Source organism: Podarcis pityusensis (genome assembly GCF_964106645.2).
Source record: "Podarcis pityusensis genome assembly, chromosome: 1".
NCBI classification, from domain to species: domain Eukaryota; kingdom Metazoa; phylum Chordata; class Lepidosauria; order Squamata; family Lacertidae; genus Podarcis; species Podarcis pityusensis.
The window spans coordinates 91,567,041-91,586,625 of record NC_138028.1 but is presented as its reverse complement, the minus strand read 5'-3'; the positions used below and the strand labels follow the sequence as shown (position 1 = coordinate 91,586,625).

The following is a 19,585-nucleotide window of genomic DNA, read 5'->3' as shown; positions in this document are numbered from 1 at the left end:
GAAACAAGCACATTGCCATATTTGTACGAAAGGAAACTCTTGAGCTTGCAGAGGAGATTAAAAATAGATGGAGAGGCATATTAGTCTGAGATCCCTAACATGATGCCACCCAAAGTTGGCTAGGCTGAGGTTGTCACTTTAAAAGTCCCCATACCAGTCTACTTACTCATAGTAATTCATATTAATCATTACAAATGAGGCTAGAGGCTAAACCTGGCCCGGTCACAGCTGTTTTCAGAACTTTGGAGCACCCCACCTTCCTGCCATTTTCTTAATTAGTGGTAATATAAATTTCAACCTTGGCATTAGCCTTTTGCAGTAGACCATCACATGCTTTACAATAAATGCAATTTCCTGCCCTCCCCCAGCTCCTAATAATGGATCTTCATTAGCAAGGCTTAACAAAGCATTTGCCTTGTGCTCTAGCCTTGCGTGTCCACAAGGCAGGAACTGCATTAGGCTTGGATCCTAGCTCCGTAGGGCTTCATTCCAAAACAGCAAACACGAGGAGCTGCTCGGATTAGGAAGGGCTTGGGATGTGGCAAGAACCGGCCTGTGGGCTCAAAGCTTGGGAGGATGTCTGCTCAATGGTGTGGTGGTTTCTAGGCTGGCATTCATAAATATCAAACTAGCATAGTCTACATTTGTAGCTCAGCAAATATTAAAAAGAGTTGTGTATCATTATGGTAGTAATTTGCTGTATGTATGTATGTGTATATATATATATATGTGTGTGTGTGTATGTGTGTGTGTGTGCGCGCACACACACACACACAATCCAAGTGTGTAAAGAATATATTATTAGCAGCATTTAAATAAAAACGAAACACCTTTACCTGTTTTGGTGAAGGCTTCTACCTACCTCATTGGAATGCGTCCTGTTCTGGTGTTTTGCTCGGTCAGAAGCATTAGAAAAGGCCTTATTGCAGCCCTCATGTTCACAGACGTAAGGTTTTTCACCGGTGTGAGACCTCAGGTGTGTCTTCAAGTTCTCTAGCCTCGAATAGGCTTTGGAGCAACCCTCAAACTAAAACAAAAGAGGAGTGTTAATCTGCTGGAGGCATTTTTCCATCTCATCTGGTTTCAATCTTCACCTCCTCCAAGAACGTTATTTCCTAGGCAGATCTTTCCTGAGCAGGCTGTGGGGGTAAAGGGCTTCCCCACCCCCCTATGCACATAATCTGGGCAGCTGATTTAAAGCAGAGGGCCTGAATGTTTAGTCACAGCCCACTTTGTATGGCTATCTTAAGGCACTCTCCACATGGCAGGCATGACAGTTGTGGAGACACCAGGGTTTCCTATAGTAAACACACTTGTATCTTTGAACTGCCATGCACATGTGCCTGAAGGCCCTAATTTAGTGACACAAGTATTTTATCTATGCTTCATGTGTTTGCAATAAACACCAGTACATCCCTAGTGCAGCAATGGCAACAAGTACATCCCTAGTGCAGCAATGGCAACAGATCCTGCCACTTTAATTGTGGAGCTGCCCTGACATTCCATGTGCATTGAGGTGCCATCTCTTTGCATTGAAAAATGTATCTTACTGGATAGAGATAACTAGTAGTTTAGCTATTTTGAAGCAGTACACATTGTGTCTGGGCAGAATTATGGATGATAGTAAGCTCTGATCTTAATCTAAGTACCAAAAAATTGAGATCTGAAAAGTTGTTAGGCATCTCCTTCACCCCATCACAAATTCTCTCAAAAAGGATGCGTCTAAAAAACTGCACCCCAGCCTAGTCTCTGGTCCAGTTTGAATCAGGTTCCACATCTCAGTTTGCTTTTAAAGACCAAGCACACGTTGAAAAATCACTACACAATGAACCTGGACAGCAAACTCTCCACCAGATGAGGTTTTAACTTACATTACGGCACTATATGGAATGAGTTCTTCACTCGGGAGTTAGGAGTAGTAGCCAAGTGATTATGAGGTGATAACCTGGCTAGACTGCAACTTTCCAGAATGCAGAAGGAGATTGCCTCCATCCCTAGATTAAATTACTCAGAGGGGCTTTCAAGGAAACACCATACCTTGTGGGTGAAGTAAATCAGAGACAGAACTAGCTTGCTCATCCAACAGAACAGGAGAAGGGCAGTTTTGGAGTCCTGCTCATTGGGTGATGTTTGTGCTGCACACTCCTTTCACAATTCAATTTGCTCTCTGCTTGTGGAATCTGTGGTCTGAATTGTGTTATGTGGGTCTGCAGGAGTTCAGTGCTTGTTGTGTTGGATAAAGCACCATACTTCCTTGCTCAAGCCTGCACTATGCATGGGCATAGTGTAGTGTACATCCAATAAACAAAATCTTTACACACACACATCCTCTGTAGGGAAGATATTGGGCGTGCATGGGCAGGAATCTACATGCTATGTATGCAAACATGGGGAAGGCAGGGTTTAGACCAGCACACATAGGCTTTATACATTTTACCAAGCAGGTATATATGTCTTAAGATTCCCACCTTGATTTCTACTCTGTGCTTAAATGAGCATGATGCGACCAGTCCAATCTGTGTGCATGTTGATGGTGTCAATATCTTACCGTGCACTTGTGTGGCTTTTCCCCAGTGTGCCTTCGCATATGCACTACCAGCATGTACTGTGCTTTGAATGGCTTCTGCTCCCGCGTACACTCTTGCCAACGGCAGACAAACTCCTTCTTCTCCCCATGAATGTGATCATTATTGATATGCTGGAAGGAGAGGAAAGAAGAAGAAGTCAGGCTGTTAAAAAAAGAAGAAGGAAGACAGTGCCACTTTCTTGCTGGACGAGGAGGCTATCAAAGGCTACATATTACTGCTAATATCCCAGGCAATGTGCCTCTTAATGCCAGTTGGTAGGGAACAGGGAGCACAAGTGGGGGGGGGGCTGTTGTGCTCACATCTCACTTGCCGGCTTCCCACTGGCATGTTTCTTAGCCACTGTGGGAAGAGGATACTGGCCTGAGCTCTTCTTAGTTCTAACCTTCCATCAATAAGACCCACAGAATACATATTACTGGGAAAGGGCATTAAAGAACAGTGGCTCATCTCGCTTCATTCCAGCAAATAGATGGAATTCCAAGCAGTTCTGTGAGTGGACTGATTGATCTCTCTCTGTCTCTTCTCTGCCAGCCCAAAGGAGGACTGTTTCCATGCTAGCCACAAAGAAAGAAAAGTATCTTCCTCAGCAACCAAAATGGAAACCAAGCAGACTGGTGGAGAAAAGGGGGCAAGTCTGCTTATTTTCTATTACCTAGTCTCCTAAAAGTGCTTAGTGGACTGCTTTTCCATGATGACTTCACATTTTCTATAGCAACCAGAATGGAAATGCAGGCTATTGTTATTTATTAAATTTCCACACCAGCCTTCATCTGCGGATCATGGAGCAGCTTACAATATAAAAACACAGAAATGCATACCATGGTAACAAATAAAAACAATTGCCCTCGCTTGATCTAAAAGGCCATAGATTGTTTCCACAGTGAGGTGGTGAATGGGGAAGCTGAATTTAAGTAGTGTGTGTGTGTAGAATAGATCCACCCTAAGCAGACTAGCTTTAATGCTGATTTATCTTGCCAGATTTAAAAAGAATAGAAAAGCCAGTCATGTTTGGGATGTGCATCCTATCCCCACCCCCATTCCTCTTACCATTACACCCATTATTAAAATTGATGATAACTGTCAGTTTGCAAAGCTGACAAACCCAAAATCTCTGCTAAATGGAGAGAAGGAAAAATGGCAGTTTTATCTTACTTTGTTGTTTCCACAGAGAATATTTTTGACATGAATACAACAGGGGGTCCAGGGCTTAAACCCTGTGGTCCAGGTCAGAGAAGGAAACCATAGTCTGTAGGAGCTGGGCAACCAATACTCTAGCCCAGAAATCATCCAGCTCCTATATGATCTCAGAGAGCCAAAGCTATGCTGACAAAGCTCCAAGATCCAATGTACTTCCTCAGCCTGAGCATCATTTTGTAGGGACCACAATGAGGCCCATCCCTCATGGTTACTTGTTCCAGGTGCTCGCCAGCACTCAAGACATCGGCATCTGACAGACAGGCAAACAGTGCAGGCTACAGAGGACTCCTTTTAAGAGCCAGCTACAAATAAATAACTAAATAAATATATACATTGAATGCTATTGACTGGCCAGATTTTGTATTGAATATGTAGCCATCTGCAGTCTGTAGCAAGAAATAACATTTGTAGAGTCTGAAGCAAAGAAGCCTTATGTACTACTAATTATTTAGCCGCATAAAAGCCTTCTGTTGCAGTAGAGTCTGGATCTTCAGTTCCTATTTTTCGAGGTTTAGGAATGACCAAACACTTCAATTTTAAGAAGTGCAGTAACAGTGTTTCTCCCCTACGAGTCCAATAGAAAGCATTAAACTATAACACCTGGAGGGCTTCTTCACCCACATTCAACACAGAGGTTTCTCATGCAGACTGCAACTCAGTATACCACTGAGATGCAGGGTCCAATTACTGTTGAAAAGCAACATTCTGGAGAAAGCAAATCCTCATTAAAAAGCTGTATATATACCTAACAAGGGATGGCACCCCACCTTAGTCATTTTTTTAAAGTGATGAACACCTCTTGTTAAGGGATCCCATGCTTATCCTTTGGTTGCATCCAATTTTGCCCTTATATGAATGGACGGTATCCTTCCATTTGCGGAAGAGTCTGATCTAGTGGTTGTTGCCTCCTTCCACTGTTGGAAGGAGGAGGCAGCAACTTTTGCTGATTTATCCTTACCCCTGCAGCCTCTTGCACACCTTCTATTCTATTCAGGAGGGTACCCTGGCCATGCAGAGCAGGAGGTGGGGGTGGGGGTGGGGGTGGGGGGAGAATCTGTGAAAATTGCCTCTCTCTCCCATTAGTGAAAGCTTTTCAAAGAATAATGGACCACAGTTGGCTCTTGCCCTTTGAAGCTGACAGAGCAGCATTCAACTGCCCTGCTTCCCCCAATGCTGTGTTAAGCCCCCATGACACTGCTTTAAAAAATGATTCCGAAGATAATTTGGAAATTTCAGATGGTCCAAAATGCAAGGGGCAGATTACTGTCTGTGGTTCCATTTAGAACTCTTAGAACTTCCCACTAGGATCCCCCCCCCATTATGTCCTTCCTTCCATGCTTCTTCTGGCATCTACATACACACAATGCCCTTGCATGGTGGGTTCTTTAACTTGCTCAAAATATAGCTGCCTCCTTGCAGTATTCTGTTACCTAGGAAGACTAATCAAGGGGCTATGCAGCGACACAATGAAAGGCAGCTTCACCACGATCAGCTCACAACACAAAATGATTTCAAGTGACTATTAAGTGCAAAAAACACCCCTGGGTCTACGTAAGCAGTGCTAGATGAAGAAGAAGAGTTTGGATTTGATATCCCGCTTTATCACTACCCGAAGGAGTCTCAAAGCGGCTAACATTCTCCTTTCCCTTCCTCCCCCACAACAAACACTCTGTGAGGTGAGTGGGGCTGAGAGACTTCAAAGAAGTGTGACTGGCCCAAGGTCACCCAGGAGCTGCATGTGGAGGAGCGGAGACGCGAACCCGGTTCACCAGATTACGAGTCTACTGCTCTTAACCACTACACCACGCTGGCTCTAACACTGCCTACAAGATCAAACAGAGGCCCAACACAACTGAAGTAAGAATGTGTCCTGAGAGGAGGAGCAGAGACCGTGGCATCTTCCCACTCATCAGGCTGGGGCAGTTAGGGGTGGTGAGGCAAGGCTAGCTTCAGACTGGTGGACTTGCAAGACATGCCCACCCCTGCAGAGCCACCGCTACTGCCTTGGAGCTCTCCCAACCTTGTCCTACAGCATCCCTTTCCCGACAAATGAAGGACACCACTGCCTCTGCCCACTCCTGGCCTTGACTAACTGGTGTAATCAGAATGCATCTTGGAGCATGCTTTCATGTTAGGCAAGTCAGGAGAGCCATGTTTTATTTAATTTTTTAGATTGCATTTATATTACACCTTTTTTTCTCCAAGGAGCTCAAGGAGATGCACATGATTCTACCCCTCCTCATTTAATCCCCAGAACAACCCTGTGATGGTAGGTTAGGCTGAGAGTCAGTGACTAGCCCAAGGTCACCCCATGAGCTTCATGAAGGCTGAGTGGGAATTTGAACCCTGGTCCCCCAGTTCTTAGTCCGATGCTCTAACCACCACACCACACTGGCACCAGGAGCCAGCCCTAGCTTTCCTGTGAGAGAACTCCATGGGTAGTTAGGTTGACAGACAAAGCAAGACAAGTGTTTCCAAGTTAACAATAAGGGCTGGGAATGCCTCAACATCAGGCAACAGTTGTTTATAATTATCTAGGCAGGTTGTTTATCGTTACTAGGGTTTCTCAGTCTTAGCAGCTGGAATGCTGAGAAAAATACAAAACAATCCATCAAAAGCTAGTCAGTAGCTCAGTCCTTCTGGGAGTTTGACCTGATTTGGCAGGGTTTACATATGCTGTGCCCTGACCGGCCCCTTTCAGTAGCTCGCTGCATGACTTCTGGCTGCACAGCGTCATGATATGAAGGGAGGACGACACCCCCTTCCCCTGAAATTTATGACTAGTGTCTCTTCCCTGACACCACTTACATGGACAAGCTGCTCCTGAGTATCATACTCCTTCGCACAACTTTCCCAGTGACAGTTGGTCTCATAAATAACTTCGGGCTCCTGTTTGCATTCGTCCTTATCAAGTTCCTCTTTCAAGTCCGTCAGATGCTCCTGCAAGATACAAAGCACTCTGCGTAAGATGGACTGGTTTTGCCTGAACTCCTCAGTCACCCATAGATTACACAGCAGGTGCTCATGGAAGACAGAAAAGCACCATCACAGGGTGACAGCGACAGCATTGCTGGCGAGTCACAGAAGGGCCTGCCCAGAAATGGCATCTAAGCGAGGAGCCGAGTGTTATGCGCACACCAGGTGACTGAATATAGAAATCTGGGGTGCTTCCAGACAGGGGCTTTGTTTGCCAAGGGGTCACTGAGATACTGCAGACAGGTCTCTGGCAGTAGTTGTAGTTTTTCCCCCCTGTTTTACTTATCAGGCTTCCCCTGTCTGGAAGCACTCTGAATCAAATGGGAGGTGGGAAATGCAGGCTGGCATTTTGTTGCCAACCATACTCTGTATAAACTGCAAAAAAATATTATTAATAATAAAAACCCTTCATTGTGTGATGAGCACTGACCCCACAATAAAGCACCCTGGGTGTCTGACTTGTGCCGCAGGCCACCTCTGCTCCCCTGCAGCTAAACAACTGGCCTTACTTATGTACCACTTTTCACTGATGACCTCAAGACACTTGCGAGATTTTTAGATTGGTGATTTTGACACAGTTTGCATAAATAAAAACAACAATAAATGCATAGAAAACAACTGGCACAGTCCCCCCCCCCCCTTTTTAAGGCAGAGAGTTTTAAAAAGTATTTCAGATGGTGAAAAAAAATGATTGAAAATGCCTAGGTAAATAAGGACATTTTGCCTGGCCAGCAAAATGAGGAAAGGACAGCACCAGCAGCTGGAACCTCTGGGAAGCTGGGGAAGAGGACTCACCCTCATTGATCCCCGACGAGATTTCCATTTTGCTGCTGTTAGCCTCCTGGGAGGAAGAGATGAGGAATCCAGCTGCAAATTGTCTAGCCTGGTAGGAACCAGTCCCTTACCCCTCTAAACTGTATTTAAGCCACACTGTTGAGGCTCCTTGGAGTCTAGTATGGCCAGTACCTAGATCTTTATTTATTGCTGTGTTAAGTTTCTTTTTGCATTGTGCTTAAGCAGTTAAGTCCAGGTTATTCCTTTTGCAGTACTGAATTTAATTCTGTGTTGGCTGAACGGTTGATTTTGTCCTGTTTTAAGTTTCTGATATGTTTTATAAACTGGTTTCTCCTCCAGTCCTCCCCAATGCCACCTCTATTGGACGGCTGATGGAAGCTGGAGTCCAATATCTGGATGGCCACCTGTTTCCTCTGCCATAGAGGCTAGAAGAGATTTGCATGATTTCCATGTTTTTTTTTACTGCATAGAGTAGAGTCTATATCAACTCACTCACAGCCCAGATCCCCCTCCTCCCTACTTTCTCTTGCTCTCTGTGCCACATCTATCCACAAACAAATCCAGTCTCAACTCAACTGGGACTTGGGACCGTTCTGCATGTCAAAAAGTGGCAAATCTGCTAAGTTTGCACTCAAAAAGGGAACCTCAGACAATCACGTCTTCCCAAAAAAATGTACCTGTGTGAAAGGTGCATTTGCGGTGTGTGCCATGGTCAGAAAATTACATAGGTGTACATAAAGAATATTGTAGGTGTACAGCTGGAAGCATAATCTTAAACCGTTTTTTTAATATTGTGGGCAGAATTCACCAAACCAACCCTGTCAATGGAAGGATGGCATAAGGACTTCTACTTGTGCAACAGGGATTTCTCCCCCTCTCCTCCTCTTGCCTGTCTCCTGAAATTGGCTTGGGGGTGGAGAACCCCCAAAACAGCACACAGAGGGAGGAGCGGGGGGTGGGAATCATTCCATTTGGCAAGCTGAAATGCTTGCACAGACAGAACATTTGGAAGAGGGAGAAATCCCTGTTGCATTGGTATTTTAACATTTCTGTGACCCACCCTGAGACCTTATGGTGAAGGGTGAGCTATAAACCACCACCAACAACAACAACCGTAAGTGAAGAAGCCTTTACATTGAAATAAATTTTAAATCTTAGGTATGGGGTTTGAGGAGGGCAAAATTTAGAGATATACACGGAATTACCTAAAAGACACTTAGATTAATATTGCCCCATTCCTAACCTCAGGAAATCCCCCTTTGCACTCTCTCCATGTAAGAGACCACAATCAGTGACCTGATTAAGCTGAGAGTAAAGCAGGCTGGTTATTCTACGTCATGTGCTGCTTCCTGCCATTGTGTGCTGAGGTGTTCCTAAACCCAAAGCTCTGGAGAGATGCCTCTTTGCCCTAATCGTGCTGACTACAGCATGTTTATCTTTCCCAGATATGCTATCTTCATCAATTTTACCAGCCCCCTGATGATTGCACATGTTGCTGTCCCCATGCATCATGCCAAAACCCGCTTCTGAACTGGAGCTGAAAGAGAAATTTGTCATAAACTCTTCTGTTGGCTTGACAATAGCATCGCCTCATATTTCATGAAAATGAAGTGCCCAGAGCACTCCCAATAGTTTACAGTTGTGATAAAGAACGGTCAGATAGATACTGCCAGCCATTAAACAGTTTGGAAGTGTGCGGCTCCGACAAGAGCACAGAAGCCGGTGGGCTCTTGTGGGTGTCAAATGTGGTGTCATTGAGGTAAAGGATGCTGCTGTGAGCAATTCCTCCCTGAATAGGGGCAGCTCCTTGCTGGAGAGCTTCCTAGCTGCGCACAAGATCTCCTTGTAATCTATGTTTGCTCTGAGACACCATTACTGCTTGCTTTGCAGTCTACAAGTGGCAAACATCATTTTTAAAGGCATCTGGCTGAAATATGGCATTTCTGCCTAAGCCAGCAGGAGGATTCCATGACCCAGGAACCCACAGCATGTCTCAGTCCAATCACTCATGAAAAACCAGCACCTACTCATCATGCTGGGACTTAGAGTAGGCAATCTACAACCTCCAAACACTCCCGCTCATCTGTTTTGTCCAACAACCCACCCACCCCCAAACCCATGCATCTTTCAAAGTGGAACACAGCAGCCTTGTTTAACCCCCCCCCCCCCATTATAATTTACAAATTGTGAACTGCAGATTCGGTCATGTGCTGGAGCTGTTCTAGGTGTGCATGCTCCCATTTGATCATCATGTGGCAGAGAAATTTGAGCATCCCCTTTTCCCCAGTGTTAGTATTCTTTTCTTGGTCGGAAGGGACCCCCAAAATCTACTCTCATTTTCTCTCCCTCTCCCTTTGCATGGCAGAATAATCTGTTCACAGACCTCACTTCAGATGAACCTGTCTGGGCAAATCAGACTACAGTTTCCTCACTTCCACTGGAGGGCAAGTGCAGCTGAAGCTATTGAGGCTGCAACTTTAACAAACTTAACAGAGACAGCAAGTCCCATTGAACTTAGTTGGGCTTTTACCCATTACATAAATATAAGATAGCACCATAAGTTGTCTGATCAGCTTCAGGTGACTCAGGCAAAGAAGCCAAACCACATGTTGCAGAGTTAAGCAAAACGTTTTGCCTAATGATCCAGGAGAAACCTCTTATGTTTAATTTACACCTTACTATCTTTACAGTGTGGTTGCCATTCATTTTTATAGCATATTGCTACTTCCCAGGCAAAAATAGCCTTGTCTGATGTGTGGTTCTGGCAAAGGAAGAACCCATGTGATCTAAGCACTTCAGATGTTATTGACGAGACATGGGGAACTGACCTCCGGGGAATGTACCAGGCCACAGAGATAATATGTAAGGATATAGCTTAGAACCAGCAAAATCCAATTCACCAAATCTTCCCCAAATGAAATGTCCTTGGGGCACAAGTCACCTACTGCCCTAAAAGAAAAGCATCCAAATGGACACAGATGTGAAGACACAGTTGTGGCCTTCCATGTTTCCAAAGATAATAATAATAATAATAATAATAATAATAATAATAGCAACATTAGAAACTGCTGCCCTGTTACTCTCTGAAGAGTCATCATAATTAGTTCTGTTCTTGTTGGTAAAATTTTGGAGTCCATCAGCTCAAGTGTTCAAGACAAGTTTGTACCAAGGAGTTACCTGAGTGGGTGGGGAAGCTGGTGGTAGAGTCTCCATTTCAGTCTTGACTTTGCTGCGTTTATTAATGACTGGGTTGACCGTGCTGCTAACAGCTGACTCACTGCTCTGCTTGCTCTGAGGAAACAAAAAGGGGCAGTGGGGAGGTTATATCAGTGTTTTAAAAGAAAAGCAGCATTTTAATTTTTTTTAACTTACAATGCAGCAACTGAACAGCAGGAGACACAGTTTAGATCAGGGTAAGAATTAATTCAGAGAGAATGTTCATTTTTTGCCTTTGAAAAGGATGTCAGTTTTGCAAACTGGGCCATGCTGAAGAATGCAATCCACTTCGAGCCATGTTAGCAAAAGGTACATGTATGTTCATACGTGTATCACAATGGGGATAAACATTTGAAGGAGCCAGTGGTTCCTCATTCAGAAAGTGACATGGGGATGGAAAACTTCTTTTCTGTTTATTTAAACCTGAGAAGCAAATTCACTCTTCGTGATTTAAAACTTGAGATCTTAGTTGGAACACATTTAATAAATATTTAAAGTATTAAAATGTAGTGCTTTTTGCCGTTATTTGTTTACTTATGTGTTTCCATCCTTGTTTGTTCATCTGTATACTGTGGTGCTTCCCAAAAAGGAATCACTGTTCTGTCGGTGGACTGCTACTGTTTTTTAAAAAACACCCTGCAGATTCACACAATCATTTTCAAGGTTTATTTCCACATTCTTCATTTGATAAATGTGCACATGGAAACCTCATCATTTGAACCAGCTGTTTCATGCACAAATTGCTGATTAGACTAAGCTCTGTGGATTTCCCAACCCAGTTCACGGAACTCAAGCTGGCAATTTGAGCTCATAGTGTTTGAGTCATTTGTGCAATGGGTGCAAATATGCCTAGTTTCAAATAGTTCTCACAAGTAAGAAAAAAGAAGGGGGGGGGAGAGGGCCCTGTCTTATCTGAATGCTATCTCATAGGGCAAATATGCAGATTATATTAATTTTCCTTGATCATCTGAATTATGTGGAAGACCAAGTTTCAGCTAAGCACACAATTAATTGCTACAGATCATATAGCTCTTGCTGCATGATGTGTGCATGTCACGATCTTGGACACATTGGCTTAAGAGGGACCAGTGCAATCAAATGAGCAGATATGTGAAGACTGCTATTTCACAGCTGTGGCCTTCTGTGTGTTTAAAGTGAACACCCAACCTTGCAATGAATCCTTAGAGTGAAACTGACAGGGCAACTGAAACAGATTAGCTGCAATGGGCACAGTGGGTCTTTGTAAAGGTGTCTGCAACCAGCCCAGTTAAAATCCTGCCAGAAGCAGAGGTGGGTCCTACCTGGTTGGAATCAGAGACACAGTTGCTGCTGATCTGAGCCGGAGTGGAATTGACAGAGATGACGGCCACATGCTGCCGCGAAGGAAACGTCGGCGATGGCTGGATGAAGGGAGGCGTATGTCCAAATGCTGAGCTCAAGCTTCTCTGCTGATTCAAAATTTGCTGGTACGTCACTGGGTTGATTGGGTGAGGGAAAGTGAATGCTGGGCTGGAGAGAGAGAACATCAGAAGGAGAAAATATAGCAGCATGCAGTGAGAACATTTGGGATGCTCCAAATGGCTGGTTAAGGGCAAAGCAGCCTGATGATGAAGCAACCAGGACAAGGTCAATATTGCTTAGTTTCTTTCTCCTCTTAGAGATGTGTTCAAGGGATGCTGTTTCATGAGTATGCCTTCCAAAAGCACAACAAAGCTGGGAGAGGGGGTTGTGGTTTTAAAAGACTGGGGGGAAACTTCCAAAGGTGCATCTCAACTCTAGATTATTACATTCCCCTCTTGCTGATTTTCCCATGAGGTCCATATAGAGCAAGTGCCCCTCTTTTGCAGTTTCTTTTATTTTCTTACGAGACCCGAAAGCCTCACTAGGCCTGGCCTTTCATTGTTGCCTGTGCTGCACTGGCAGAGTACGAATTACCCATTGGCAGGTCCAAAACTCAGAGTGAACCAAAGCTAACTGTTCATATACTGCTGAGGCATCTTGGGAGTCATGGGTTACTCAAGGTCATTATGTACAACTAGGGACCCACATCTCTTTCAATGGCTGCAAACTTGTTTCATTACCACTCCTGGTAATGAATCCTGCCCCCCCCCCCCCCCGAACTGAGGATTTCAGCATGAGCTGCTCTCCCTCCCTTACCTTATTGCCCCCGCTGATAAATGCCCATAAGAGCCACTTGCTGCAGAACTACTTCTGGAGTTATTTATATAAGCCACCAATGAATTTGGCGAGGTCCGGATCATTGTTTGAAGATCAATGCTGGCATCGGACAACGGAGATATAGAAAGCGCTCGCTTTCGACTTAGTCTTGGAGTCACTCGTGGACTGGAGAATCTTGACACTATATGAAAGGGAAATAAAGGGAAATGCTGTGGATACAGCTGGACATGTTTGTTTTATGTTGTTATTTTAGCATAATTAAAGGAAATTAAAAACATTTTGGCTGTAATTGGAAACACACAAGGAACATGTTGGGGGTTATGTCCGAGTAAATACGCACAGAAGTACACTGTAAGGGTGATATCCAATGTTGAGTCATACTCAGAACAGACCCACTTAACTCAATGGACTCTAGTCAACATACACACTGAATCTGGACTAGGTTGTGTCTGTGTGTGCATGAGGGAGAGGGCATGCCTTCCTCTCTAGCAACTGCTTCTTCCTCCTTAGTGAAGCTAAACTGGCAATCTAAGTGGCACGGGAGTTTGCTAGAGGAACCAAGCAGCCCAGGTGCTGAAGGAAACCAGCTTCGTAGGGTCAGACGCCTGATTCTTAGGGGCAAATGCAAGATTTAAAAAAGCATCAAGGCTGGTAGCAGTCAGGGGCTATTTGTGCAGCAGGCAAGACTCTTTGCTTTCTGGCAGGTATGTGCAAATCCACCGTTCTCAAAGGGGCCGTTTAACGCTCTTCAAAGAATTTTCCTGTTTTGAAAATAAGCAAAGTCATAGGAGGCAGGTAGTGTAAAACCCTTCGTTTTGGGCCCGTCTTTCTCCGTTCACTCCATGCAGTAAGTGTTTGGTATTTAATTAATAGTTGGGGTGTTTGCTTTGCTTATTAAAGAAAATGTTGAAGTCTAGCTAGACTGGTCATCCATTTTGCTGGACTGCATTTTGATCCTTAGGAAGGGATTCCCTTCAAGTAGGGGAAATTTCATGTTGTGGGGAAAGGGAGGGGGAAAGGATATAATACTTGTTATTAAAGAAGAAAGATTATACCACTTTTACAGAATAAATAGAGACATTCATTTGGCAGAGCTGTCGATCAGACTCTTTCATCACCTCTACAATTAAAAAAGGGGCCCTCTTACACAGAAATCAGTCCACAAAGGAGGCTCACAGGTTACCCACTGCTCAGACACCCTGCATTCTATGTGTTTTAAACATTTGAACCTAATACACTTATGTATATATACATAAGTACTATAAAAATTCAAAAAACTGGATTTACAATTATACACTCTGGCTGATTTAAGGCAGTAACAAACCATGATTTATTAGAAATTCCCTACAGGGCATCAGAACATTTGATTTGATTATTACTTGTATCAATGGGGGTGCTATTTACATGGGACTTATTGGTAAACGGCAGCATGGAAGACACATGGAGTATGGCTGAGTTCTTCTTCATCTAATCTGCCATGGAAGGGCTTGTAGAATAGCCAGCCTCATATAATCTACATGCTTAAGTCAAATTAATGCATGGATAGGTTAATACCATAGAGTAAGCTGTCCTGCCAGGCTTAGCAAGGTCACTTCCCCTTACCTTGGAAGGAAATGAGTAATCAAGTCTCCAGTCTACCAGATAAACTCAGCATGTGAGGAAGCTAAGCTGGTTGGTTCAGCTTAGCCACATGGCTCTCACAAGCCATTATTGTGCTCCTATACCAATAATTTAGGAACTTTCACCACTGCCTGTGCATTCTTACTAATGTACAGAAAAGCACATGAGCCTGACCTTTGAAAAGTTGGTAAGTAAACCATTTTTAACTTACCAAATGTGTGGCCTTTTTCTATGCTAGGGCAAATGGGAAACTTTGGAAGGAACTTCCAAATATCTATACCCATTTTCCCCCTTGAACCAACAGTACTAAAGCAGATATCTCCTTTTAAAAACCAGGCATTCATTTCCCCCTGATTTCCCATGCTAACAAATTTGATCAGTGTAGGCTGCCAATACCATTGTAGCAAATCCAGCAATCACTTCCATCTGTGGCATGGTTCTGTGGGCCACAGCAGTACAGTACAAGCATCTCAGGAAGCTGCAGAGGCTGGAGAGCTTCCAATGTATATCTGCCCCCCTCCTTCAAAGCTTTGGTGTGAATGTGCCCTTGGGTAACAGTGGTTATGAGCTAATGAGGCACTGTGAAGCATATTGCACCAAAGAGGCCTGATTTTGATTATAACTACACACACACACACACACACACACACAGAGAGAGAGAGAGAGAGAGAGAGAGAGTTTTTTCTCTGTGTCCACTCACCTATCTTGCTAAGAGGAGGAAGCAGACTGGGTTTGACAGTCATATTTGTCTCTGTTACTCCCACACCTCAAGGGAGATCTGTTTATTAATGTGCCACTTCCCTTGATAAATTACTAAATAGAAAGAAAAGCCTTGTACTCATTCCTCGTTGCTCTTTCCTGTGATTTATGCCCGCAGTGTCAGCTCTGCCATTGGTCCCCATTAATTTGATGAAGGAAGAAGTCTTGATGTCCAACAGCAGCCTGGTGCAGCCGTCTAACACACCCCTTTGCTATACACACACAAGTAATCCCCCCCCCCCCGGTGTAAAACTCTGCTGGAAGCTGTCAGATTCTGCAGGTTGGCCTGGGACTCTTCCGGTACAAATATAGTAATATGCATTTTATTACTGCCTGCTCTAATTTAAATCCTTCTGATATTTCTGCAGGGATGGGGGTTTCTGTTTCTGTTTTCAATGCAGCATCTCCACATGGGTCTCTCTGTTATGATGAGTTCATGTGTGTGCTGAAATCACAAGGCTGCCCTCAGATTATTCTACAGATTAATTACTTCTTCTTTCTTGGTTCCGTTTTTCTTGCAGGAAGGAAGAAGGGAAGCTAATAGGAAGGTTGCTTTGTTTTTCTTCACATAAAATCTGAACATAGTTCTGAGAACTTAAAGGTAGTCCCCCCCCCCCCCCACCACCACACATGAGGTTCTTGTATCATATCAACTTTCTAATATGGTACAAACCATGTTGGCCAAAATGCTAATTTGGATTACAAATATTTATCACTTTATCTTCCACAGTACCATATAAAGAGCCTTTGAGAAAGGCTTAAAATGTGAATAAAGTCTCACAGCCTAAAACAGCCTAATCTTTGTATATTCTCTCTACACTTTAAAAACTCTCCCACCCCCAAAGCTAAATTCTTCTATGTTATGAAAAGTATGCAAATTAGAAAGTTTGGATAATTTTGCTTTTGGGGGATATCTGCTAGTGTTTTTTTTTTCTTTTTTCTTTTAGGTTTTTGCTCAGTGCTTTCATTCCCTATCCTCTGAAATCCAGTTGATCCTCAGACCCTTTCCAAGACAATCTTCGTTTTGCACACACAGGCTTAATGACTAGTAAGTTGCTTCCAACCCCTTTTAATGGAACATTCTCAGGTTTGCCTTGTGATGGCTGGACAGCTGAAGAGGCATGCTTCCTGACCCTCTGCAACAACATCAAGGCAGGAACGCAGCCTTTCCATTTCCCTCTCCTGAGAGATGTTCAGGTTCCTCAGAGAGAGATGTGGAGTGCAGGGAACGGGAGTGTGGGAATGTGGGTTTGCAAAATGACATTGTGCAGAGGAGCAGGAAGTCTATTTTCTGACCATGTTCAGCAGCAGAACACCTGAAGTTACAATCAGCTTAACATACATCTTGGAGGTCTTCCTCTAATGGGGTTTCCACACATCACTTCCCCATTTGAATCCATGCTAGGTGAGGCTTCAGTACTCTGTGAACTGCTTGCTTTTGTTTTGATTTCAGATATGCAAAAAGAAAGCAACCTTGTTCCAAACTGACGGTGTTTGGTACTTAATCCCTCCCTTTTCATTAATAATATAAACAAAAAATTAAGTAGGTTTAAGCAACCTAGCCTACTTATATTACACCTTCTGCTGATTCAGACTGACTTAAGCCTTTTCTTCCACCCAACACCCCCTTCCCCTTATGCTCCCATCTCCAATTTCTGACCGTCCTGCTCCTAAAAGACTTTACTTTCCATAGTGAGGAAATGAAATGAACCATGGAATTTTTCAAGGTAAGCACATCAGCCACCTGCTGTTATTCAGCCCTGCCCTGGCTTTCCTGGTGATTGAATTGGAAAAGGAACCTAGAATAACCATAGAACATATTCTATTTTTCACTCCACCCCACACCCCACCTTTATTTAAAAATATACAAAGGATGCAGAGCCAGAAGTGTATCTTTCTGACATCCACTCATATGCAAAAGTGGCAAATATATATCGTCAAAAGGAGTTTTGTTGGGCACAAGGCAGCCCCCTTATCACTAAGCAGCAAATAGCTGCCACCAACCTCACTGGACTGTTTCCTTATTAGCATTTTTCTGTACTGTGGCATCTCCTCATGTCTTGTTTACACTGCTGCAAATGCCAAGCATTTGTGCTGGCACCAGGTGATGTCCTAGACGCCTTATTTCTTACGGCACAGAGGGCCCTTTTAGCTTTGCATTTCAAGATATTTAAGATCCTTGCTGGGAGACAAGAAAGCTGCTTTCTGTTCCACAATCCACAAAAGTGGTTGTCTAGGAGTCCCTAAACCAGCATAAGTAAATGGGATTGTTTGGAACCTGGGATTCAGCACAAGTTTAGTCAAAAGATCTGAGGGAAGAGCTCTTGCAGACAGGGGCTATCTCTTCAGTTTGTAGATCTTGTTTTCAAATGAGCACAGGAAAAATCCATTGAATTTGATAAGAACCAAGTCATATTTTAAAATCACATGCATGAACAATGATGCCCATAATGTGTGTTTTTTATTTGCATCTTGGGACTACGGTCCCCTTTGAGGGCTTACGTTGTCCCCAGCAAGTATAAGATAAAGCAGGAAAGATGAAAGTGAACTTTTTACTGAAAGCGAAACTTTAGCTGCGGAATTTTGTTGAGACTTGTGAAGTTTCTAAAGGGACTTCTGCACATCCCTGAAGGTTTAGCTTCAAATAAAATCTGAAGCAAAATTTTTGGTTCTTCCTCAGATGAAACATCTGAGGAATTTCAAGAAAAGGCAAATGAATTTTGGCAAGACTAGTGAAATCTCCCAAGGGGTTTTGCACCTGCCAAGCTGAGATAAAACTTGCACAGGAGACTCTTTCTACAGACTGCTCTCTCTCTCTCTCCACACATATGATGACATAGGGTAAGGATCTGCAGCTTGTGGTGATTGGAGGCATTTTGACCCTTGAAGTGCGTCATCTGATTCCAGATGCCAATCCAAGGGGGTGTGTGTGTTGTTTTTTTGGCAGCTGTGGAAACAGGACTTGGTGACTGGCCACTTAAGCGTCCCATAGATCTCCAAATATACCTTTCAACCAACCCCCCCATAAAGGGTACTCTTTTAAGTCAGATTGGTGTATTGGTTAGTGAGCCTAGTCCAGGCAACTCACAACTTGCAGACATTTAAGTTGCATGCATTCAGCTTTATACACTTGGCAAAAATAATAAAAAAGGGGTAGTAAAGCAATCACAGTAGTTGTCTGGGAAGAAAGACTTTGGCAGTCGCACCTGCCACTGAACTCAGTGTGTTTTGACTATGTACACTTTTGGCTTTACAGTGGTACCTCTGGTTACAAACTTAATTCGTTCTGGAGGTCCGTTCTTAACCTGAAACTGTTCTTAACCTGAGGCACCACTTTCGCTAATGGGGCCTCCCGCTGCCACCGTGCGATTTCTGTTCTCATCCTGAGGTAAAGCTCTTAACTTGAGGTACTACTTCCGGGTTAGCGGAGTCTGTAACCTGAAGTGTTTGTAACCCAAGGTACATGCTATTTTCCCCAGAACGTGACCCCTGCATAAATCGAGAAGTCCATGGTACAAGTCTCCACTCAGGCATGAAGCTCACAGGGTGACTTTGGATCACTCAAACCTCGGTTCACCCACACACAGCCTGACTTAGCCCACAGGGTAATGGTGAGCGCAAAACTGACACAAGAGAACCATGTGTGCCACCATGAGCAACTTGAAGGGAAGGCAGGATCAAAACGAAATAATGTGTTTTTTCATGGAAGGACTTTTTTCCTTCTTTGAATCACTCTTTCTTTTTCAGGTACTCTCTTCTAGGTCCTTTGCAAATAAACTTTAGTCCACTGGGAAAGAGACATAAATATACTTTTGTTTGCTTGTTTGCTTCAGATATGAAAATGTTTTAGGCCAGTGCTGTATAACAGCGACCCAACTGCTGCCCTTCTGGATGACTGACATGGGAGCTGGATGGAGTGGGAGCTGCAATTTGTTAAAGGTGCCGCTATTTCCAGTGCCCGTCGCAAACTACAGTTCCCAGGTTTCTCAAGGATGGTTGAATGTGGTAGAAGAGTGCTTTAAATGTATGGCGTGGAACTGAACAATTGAGAAAAGGGAGAATAGAAAGGCAGTGATCCTGGCAGCCTATTGTAGCTGCTAATAGTCCATGAAAGGTTACAGAAGAGCTTCCTCAGAGGAGCAGTCTTAAAAGCTGATCTCATACTCCGGAGGTTGCCAAAGTTCTGTCCTTCTGCGTGACATTAACATAAATGCAGCTGTGAGGAACTGGAAATTTTACTCCAGAGCTGCCTCCTG

The 19,585-nt window shown here is 43.8% G+C and overlaps 1 protein-coding gene across 1 annotated transcript in view; it reads right to left on the bottom strand.

The window, feature by feature from the left end:
- GLI2 (GLI family zinc finger 2) overlaps positions 1-19,585 on the bottom strand; it is a 196,690-nt gene that overhangs the window by 12,115 nt on the left and 164,990 nt on the right. The window contains exons 6-11 of the mRNA XM_081005644.1: positions 12,930-13,131; positions 12,074-12,281; positions 10,734-10,847; positions 6,594-6,725; positions 2,549-2,698; positions 863-1,027 (exon numbers count right to left, since the gene is read on the bottom strand). Coding sequence (XP_080861770.1) covers positions 863-1,027; positions 2,549-2,698; positions 6,594-6,725; positions 10,734-10,847; positions 12,074-12,281; positions 12,930-13,131 — 971 coding nt within the window. The remainder of the gene's footprint in view (positions 1-862; positions 1,028-2,548; positions 2,699-6,593; positions 6,726-10,733; positions 10,848-12,073; positions 12,282-12,929; positions 13,132-19,585) is intronic.